General features: G+C 52.2%; 1 protein-coding gene across 1 annotated transcript in view; it reads right to left on the reverse strand.

The window, feature by feature from the left end:
* TDRD10 (tudor domain containing 10) overlaps positions 1-1775 on the reverse strand; it is a 31248-nt gene extending 29473 nt beyond the window's left edge. Inside the window, 2 exon segments of the mRNA XM_012935136.2 lie at positions 954-1033; positions 1679-1775. Coding sequence (XP_012790590.2) covers positions 954-1033; positions 1679-1775 — 177 coding nt within the window.
* Positions 1776-8062: the final 6287 nt, after the last annotated feature.

Below are 8062 nucleotides of genomic sequence, written 5' to 3' on the forward strand. Positions count from 1 at the left end.
CAAACCTTCCCGGTCCCCTCTTCTTCCTAGATGATGCCCCCGGTTCTGATTTCACTGGGAAGAGCCAAGAGTCCTATCCCACCTGCCTGACCAGCCAACCCCTGCACCGCCTCAACTTGGTTGGGGGTGGGGGGTCCCCGCCCTTGCACTTGGTCTGGGCCGCAGACACGAGTGGCCACCCTCTGTGTCACGTCCCCTCCCTACACGTATACAAGCTGCTTGAATCCCTGCCTGCGAGCACTCAGCTCAGACACCTCTGACCCCACGCTGGCCGTACTCTGATTCTCTTCTGCTCAGAACATGTGAAAACATCGTCTGCACCCACGGCCTCCACTCCGCTCCTTCATCCAACCAGTGCTGAGGCAGCACCTCCTGGGCTGGGCAAAATATTTCTGGTGCCACGAACACAGCAAACAAACCCTCTCCCCGCTGGATTTGCTCACAGAGAAGAGGCATGAAGTCACATGCACAGAAGCCCCTTAGTGGAAGGCGTCGAGACTGGGGTAGGGGGGAGACAGTATAGTGGGGAGAGCACTTGTCTTGCAGGCAGTTGTCCCGGGTTCGATCCCCACCACCACAAAGGGTCCCCTGAATCCCGCCAGGACTGACCCCTGAACAGAGTCAGGATTAACCCCTGAGTACCACAGGCCCTAAAGCAAAGAAACATAGGTGGGGGTAGGGGTGTGTGATCTCGGGTGAGGGGAGAGACCCAAGCAGCTTTCGATTCGGATCAGGGTGGGTCAGTGAGGCCTCGGGGACTGGGCAGGGGAGGGCAGGAACTCGTGTGGGCCCAGAGCAGCAGTGGGTCCTGTGGGCGGAGGGCTAAGCGCAGGAGCCCTTCTGTCCACTCACTGGCTCCAGGGTCACTGCAGGCGCTGTTCTGGGATTAGACCCCAGGATGGCAGGGAGGGGCGCTCAGGGCAGCACAGAGAAGGGGTGAGAGGCCAGGCCACTGTGATGATGTGGAAAAGTCCCTCCGAGATGTCCACAGGCAGGTTGCCAACATACACCTCTGTCCCTCTCTTCTGGACACCTACGACAAAGAGGACGTAAGTGGGCCAGAGCAACAGTACAGCAGGTCAGGCACTTGCCTTGCACGTGGCCAACCCCTGTCGCAACAGAACTGCTAAGAGTAATTCCTGAGTGCAGAGGCCAGGAGTAACCCCAGGACATTGCTGTGCTACTCGACCCCCCCACCCCCCCACACGAAGTAAGAAAAAAGAAAAGATACATAAGAGAAGAAGATTGGGGGCTGGAACATAGTACAGTAGGCAGGGCACTTGCCTTGCATGTGGCTAACCTGGGTTCGATTCCTAGCATCCCGTATGGTCCCCTGAGCACTGACAGGAACAACTGGCAACAACTCCCAACTCCTGAGAGCAGAGCCAGGAGTAAGTCCTGCGCACCACCAGGTGTAGACTCCCCCAATGGAGATGCCCTTCCTAGGAGCGGGGGGTCCTAGAATCAGTGGGTGGGAGGTGGTAGCAACTCAGGTGCCGGATGAAGGCTGCTCTCTGTTTGCTTTATTCAAGAAGGCAGGTTCCGGGGAGCAGGTTTTCTTTTTGTCTTTGTCTCCCCACCCCCTGCCCCCCACCACGCACAGGAATTGGGTAGTAGAGCAGGTTAGCTGGGGAACTTGCAAAGACTCAGATCCCAGTAAGCACCCAAGCTGACTCACCCGGAGACTTTTGCACCTGCCACACGCCATTCTTCCTGGGGGGCTGAGCAGAAGGCTGGACCTGGCTGCCCCAGGACCTGTGAAATAATCTCAGCATCGGAGCCGAGCAGCAGGTTAAGTATCACGCCCCCTTCCTCCGCCCAGACTCAGCTTCCTTTTAAAGTGCTCATAACTGGAGCCAGAGTGATAACACAGCAGATAGGACGCTTGCCTTGCACGCGGCCAACCCAAGTTCAACCCCCAGCATTCCACAGGGTCCCCCGAGCACCGCCAGGAATGATTCCTGAGTTGCAGAGCCAGGAGTAAGCCCTGAGCATCGCTGGGCATGGGCCCCAAACAAAAACAAAGGCAGAGAAGTGCTCACAGCTAAGATGTGTTTAGGGTTACAGTCTCGGACAGGGAGGGCGGAGGCGTGGCTCTTAGCTCTGGAGTGGTGAGTGGGGGACAGGAGCAAGGAGGCAATGGGGACGAGGCAGGTGCTTTGACTCAGCAAAAGGGAACAACTCCCATGCTGCTGGCTCCTCCCTACGGCTCCCCTGCAAAGCCAAGTAGCTCAGTGAGAACGGCAGCATGCCTGCACGAATAACTGCAGAGTAATGCACCCCTGCCCCAGACGCTCCCTGTCTGAACCCCCACCCTGGACGGGAGGGAGCTTCCACAGACGGAGCAATCTGGACCCCAGCAAGAACATCCACTGAACAACTCAAACCCGGTTGGACCCTACTGACCCCACACCAGCACAAAGCCCCCAGGTTCCGGCTCATCCCACCCCACCCCGACTCCAGACACCAAGCAAGAAGCTAGGAGGTGACCATGGCGCACCAGACAGGCCCCCTCAGAGCAGAGGCTCCTGGCGCCCCTCCTTGGGCCCCACTGGGAATGGGGGCTGGACCCGCTTCAGTGAGACACTCTGTGTCCTCCACCTGGAAGGCGACTCGGGAAGATGCCCCTCCCCCAGCCCCCGCCAGAGAGGCCAACATCTGGCCTGGGAGACCCCTTCCTCGGGGCCCGGGAGGAACACAGAGGCCGGTGATGCTGCCTTGAGAAGGGGGTGTTCTGCACCCACAGTGCCAAGAGCAAGGAGGCAGGACACAGGAAGCACCCTGGGGCGAAGTCAAGAGGTGGCTCAGGCCCAAACCCCTCCTCCCGGCAGGCACCTGAACATGAATGCTCAGTGGTGGCATCCCCAACAGTGAGGGGACCCCAACCCTCTCTGTCCCTGTTTCCCTAGGACAATGGAAGGTCAAGAGAGAACCTGTTGGGGCCTGGAGAGATGGTACAGCGGGTATGGCCCTTGCCTTATATGAGGCCTACCCAGCTTCAATCCCTGACACCCCATATGGTCCCTCAAACCCTGCCAGGAGTGATCCCTAAGCCCAGAGCCAGTAGTAAGTGCTTGAGCACTGCTGGGATGGCTCAAAGTCTGAAAACAATAATAATAATAATAACAACAATAATAATAATCATAAAAAGAAAACCGTAGTGTAAGTCACCTCTGGTCTTTGTAACAAAAACAAAAGTGGAAACAGAATGGACTGATGGTCAACAGGCTGGAGTACCTGCTCTGCCCTGCAGGAGGTCAGGGCTTGACCCGAGCTCTGTCTGGTCCCCCAGACTCTCGCAAAGAGTGACCCCCGAGCAGGGAACTAGGAGAAGCCCCTGAGCACCGCAAAAGAGAGCAGGGGAAGGAACAAAATTAAATAAGTGAGCCAGAACAGTAGTACAGGAGATAGGGCACTTGCCTTGCACACACTGACCCAAATTCAATCCCTGGCACCATGTAGGGTCCCTGGGCTCACATGATCCCTGAATGCAGATCCTGGGGAGGGGGGAGAGGAGAGGTAGAGGGGGAGGGGGTAGGGGGAGGAGGAATAAATAAATGAAAACACAATCCCATTGAAAAAAAGGTAGAAAGGCCAAATAGAGGAGGTCTAGGCATAGAGGCAGGTCACGGCGATGCTGCCGGGTCCGCTCCTGGCCTTGGGGACAGGGAAGAGCTGCGCGCCAGGAAGCGCGGGGTCCTGGAGAAACTGCACAAGGCAGATTCGCCCCCAGTGCTGCTCCACTGCCCACACCAAGACACGGGTCAGGCTTCTGACGGCTGTGACGGTGAGACGGCAGCAAAGAGAGAATGAATAAGGCGCTGCCAGTGTCTTTAGTGCCACCGCCATCTCCCAGAGCAGGGCGGGAGAGCCTGAGCCTATTAAGTGCTCAATCATTATCACCTCGGAGTTTGTTTTGCTGGATCTCACTGGCACTTCTTTATAACCTGCTAGAATATTACCTTCCTATTTGCAGATGGAAAAGCCAAAGCTAAGAACAGCAGATGATACACTGACTAGTTTAAAATACAGTCAGTTTATTTGGTGATTCCATTTGAAGAATATTGTCTTAAATAAATCAATCCATTGCACTGAAAGTTTATGACAGAAAATTAGATTGTTCATATTTACCCAATAGTTGTCTTAGAAAAAAATCAATAGTGAAGTTATTGACTGGTTTTCTTAATTTGTGTCTAACCTAAGTCACCATGTAAGAATCATATTAAATATGGTAATTATTGTAGTGAGAGAATTGAGTTAATATTATTTTTCTTCTCGACTGAAAGATACCAAAATTTTGGGGCTGGAGCAATAGCACAGCGCATTTGCCTTGCACGCAGTCGACCCGGGTTCGATTCCCAGCATCCCATATGGTCCCTTGAGCACCACTAGGAGTAATTCCTGAGTGCATGAGCCAGGAGTAACCCCTGTGCATCGCTGGGTGTGACCCAAAAAGCAAAAAAAAAAAAAATTTCATTGAGTAGAAGAAATAAATTTATTTGATAAAAAATGAAATAAAACACGGGCAGGAGGTCAGAGTGATAGTACAGCAGGTAGGGCACTTGTCTTGCACATGGCCACCCCAGATCTGATCCCAGCACTCTGGATGGTCCCTCGAGTCTGCCAGAAGTGACCCCTGAGTGGTGAGCCAGAGTAAGCCCTGATCTCTGTCGGACACAGCCCCCAAACTATAACTACAAAAATACTGGCAGGGGGCTGGAGAGATATTATAGATGGTCGGGAGCTTGCCTTGCACACAGGCACCCTGGGTTCAATCCCTGGCACCACATAGGGTGCCATAATCCCTGCCAGGAATGAGTCCTAAGCACAGAGCCAGGGATAAGCCCAAAGCATCGCCAGGTGTCACTGTCACTGTCATGCCGTTGCTCATCGATTTGTTCGAGCGGGCACCAGTAACGTCTCTCATTGAGAGACCTATTGTTACTGTGTTTGGCATATCCAATACGCACGGGTAGCTTGCCAGGCTCTGCTGCACAGGCTCGATACTCTCGGTAGCTTGCAGGGCTCTCCAAGAGGGGCGGAGGAATCGAACTCGGGTCGACCACGTGAAAGGTGAACGCCCAACCACTGTGCTATCACTCCAGCCCATCGCCAGGTGTAGACCCAAAAAATAAATAAATAAAATGTACTCAGAAAAGGGTGTAACACGGCTCAAGTAGTAGAACAAAACCTGAATATATGAAGTCCCGGGTCCTTCCCACAGCCTTGGGCCCCATCTACAGCTCCTGAAAATGCCTGAAAATTCCAGAACCTTGTTTTTTTCCTACAGCTAAGAAGTTTGTTATAGTCACAATAGGATTTTTTCTTTAAGAATAAACAAACTAAAACAATAAAATATGAACGAAAACAGCAGGTTTTCCCTAAATCGTTCCCAGCTGTGGGAGGAGACAGCCCTTGCAGTAATGAAATCTAAACAGAACTCAGAGTGGTTGAGATCGTTAAGACTGAGGGACAGATGCAGAAAAATGAAGAGGTTTACACCAGATCTGGGACTTAGTCCAGTTACCTGGGAACCCGTGGAAAGGTTCACGGACTTCTTGAAAAGACACACTGACACTTCCCAAGCACAGGCCCTGTATAAATCCTGCAAAAATGCCCTGTAGGAACTGCCAGGTGTCTAAGCAGCTAATTGTCCCATTCAGGTCTTGAGAAATCTTAAAAGCTGGGGACTGTTATCCCAATTTACCAGTGTAGTCCAGAAGACTTAAGGAGAAACACCTGGTAATGTGCCCAGAGTCACTTATTCAATGCACAGAAATGAGGAATCTGGCTTTTTGAATCCAGACCTTTTGACTCCAAAGTCATTAGCACTCATTCTACTGTTTAGTTTGGAGAAGTATCTTAATGGCTTTTTTTCAAAAAAAGACAAAGTATATATGTTGGGAGCTAGAGACAGTACAGGGAGCAAAGCAGTTGACGCTTATACAGCTGATCTGGGTTCAATCCCTGGCACTACAGAGAATCCCCAGAGCCCTGCCAGGAGTGATCTGTTGAGAATGGAGCCAGGAGTAAGCCCTGAGTACTACGAGGTGGGGCCAAATAAAACTAAAAAATATATCACTGTCACTGTCATTCCGTTGCTCATCGATTTGCTCGAGCGGGCACCAGTAACGTGTCCATTGTGAGACTTGCTGTTACTGTTTTTGGCATATCAAATACGCCACAGGTAGCTTGCCAAGCTCTGCCAAGTGGGCGAGATACACTTAGTAGCTTGCCGGGCTGTCCCAGAGGGGCAGAGAAATCGAACCCGGGTTGGCTGCATGAAAGGCAAACGCCCTACCGCTGTGCTATCGCTCCAGCCCCAAAAAATATATCAACAGAAAATATTTTGACAAAATAATAAATCAAGAAAATTTATTATTTATAATAAATCTTGAGAAAATAATAATAAAACTCTTACATCTCATTAGCTAGAAGACAGTCTGAATATGGCCTGATTAGCTCATAGAGAATTCTTGGTTTGGCTTTTTGAGAAACGACCCAACTTTTCCAAAGTGGTTACACCATATTACAGTCCCAACAGTGATAGAAGGACTTTTCTCCAGAGTCCCCTCCATTATTACTTGTCTATTCTAGGCATCCTCATGGGTGTAACAGTCATTATTGAGGTGATCTGCATTTCCCCGTATGGCCAAAGATTTGTCGGGAAGAGCTGACAGCAGCCCCAAAATGAGAACAACCCAAATGCCCCCAAGTGATGAAAAGGTAAAACAAAACATTGATATATGCTGAAACAGGAATGAATCTCCAGAACATGATGCTAAAGGGGCTGGGAGAGAGGCCAGGCACAAAAGTCCACTTAGTGTATGGCAGGAAAAATTCAAAATATGCAAATCTTCCTTATATAGAGAGAAAGTAGATTATAAGGAGCTAGTCCCAATGGGGCACAAAGTTTCACCTTCGGAAAGATGAAAGTTCATTAAAATTAAACTGCAGTGAGAACTGGAGTGCTAATATACTAAATATGCCTTAAAATTTTTTTGAATCTCACTCAAAACAGGTGAATTTTATGGCAAAACTGTATTTCAATAATGTTTCTTTAGAAGTCAAGACATTTTCAACGAATTGCCGGCATTTAACAAAATATTTCTTTTCCTATTCCCCTCTCACAATCCATCCAGATCCCACAGAAATGAAACCAGCGGGCGCGGTAGACACCTCCCTAGCCTTTGGGGCACAAGGAAATCTATAACTTACCTAGTTTTTACGGAGCTTCTAAAGCAGAGCAGAGGATGGAAGCGCCTTTCAACATCAAGGAGCCTAAAGTTCTGCACAAAACACTCACAGTGCAGACTCCCTGCGCTGTCCACTTGCACCCATTATCCGGTATCCAAAATTCTGCACCTGTCTGATGCAGCATCCGCAGGCAATCTGCATGGGGGAGGCGCGCACCCCACCCCACCCCGCACCCCAGCGTGCCAACCAGACCCGGCGCGGCTTCCACACGTGCCTCTCGAAGTCCCGTTTCTGTTCCCGCAGGCCCTCGCCCTAGGGCCCTGCAGCTAACCATTGATCCCTCTCCCCCGCGCTCAGAGCTGCGACCTCCAACCCCGCCGCTGGCCGTCAAGACTTCGAGACTTCGCGCCTCCCGCGGATGCGCTACAGGCTCCTGAAAGAGCTAGAACGCAGGCGCGGGGCGGGGCCATCTCTCAACAACCAATCGCCGAGCCGGCCGCAACCTGGGGGCGGGCGCTCGCGGCGCCCGGGCGGAGCTCCCGGGGAAAGAAACGGTGCGAGCTGGGCCGCGGTTGCTCGCCGCCTCTGCGCTGTCTCCTAGTCACCGCCCCTGTACCGACACCCCCAAAACGTTTACAAGCCGAGTGGGAAGAGCACCCCGGCCGCGCCTGGTTCTCGGAGAGCAGAGGGGTGTACGTCCTGGGTCTGGACCGGTACACGTGCGCGCTCGGAGCGCATTTGGAGACGGTGCGCGGACCAGAGCCGTCCGGCTCGTGCAAACGTGGAGCCGCTTGTGCCCAAATGAGGGGGTCCCCACGGAGGCGCGTTCACACAACACGTGCAGCAGCTGCTTCCCTCTCCCCGT

This window comes from Sorex araneus, chromosome 5 (genome assembly GCF_027595985.1).
Source record: "Sorex araneus isolate mSorAra2 chromosome 5, mSorAra2.pri, whole genome shotgun sequence".
NCBI lineage: Eukaryota > Metazoa > Chordata > Mammalia > Eulipotyphla > Soricidae > Sorex > Sorex araneus.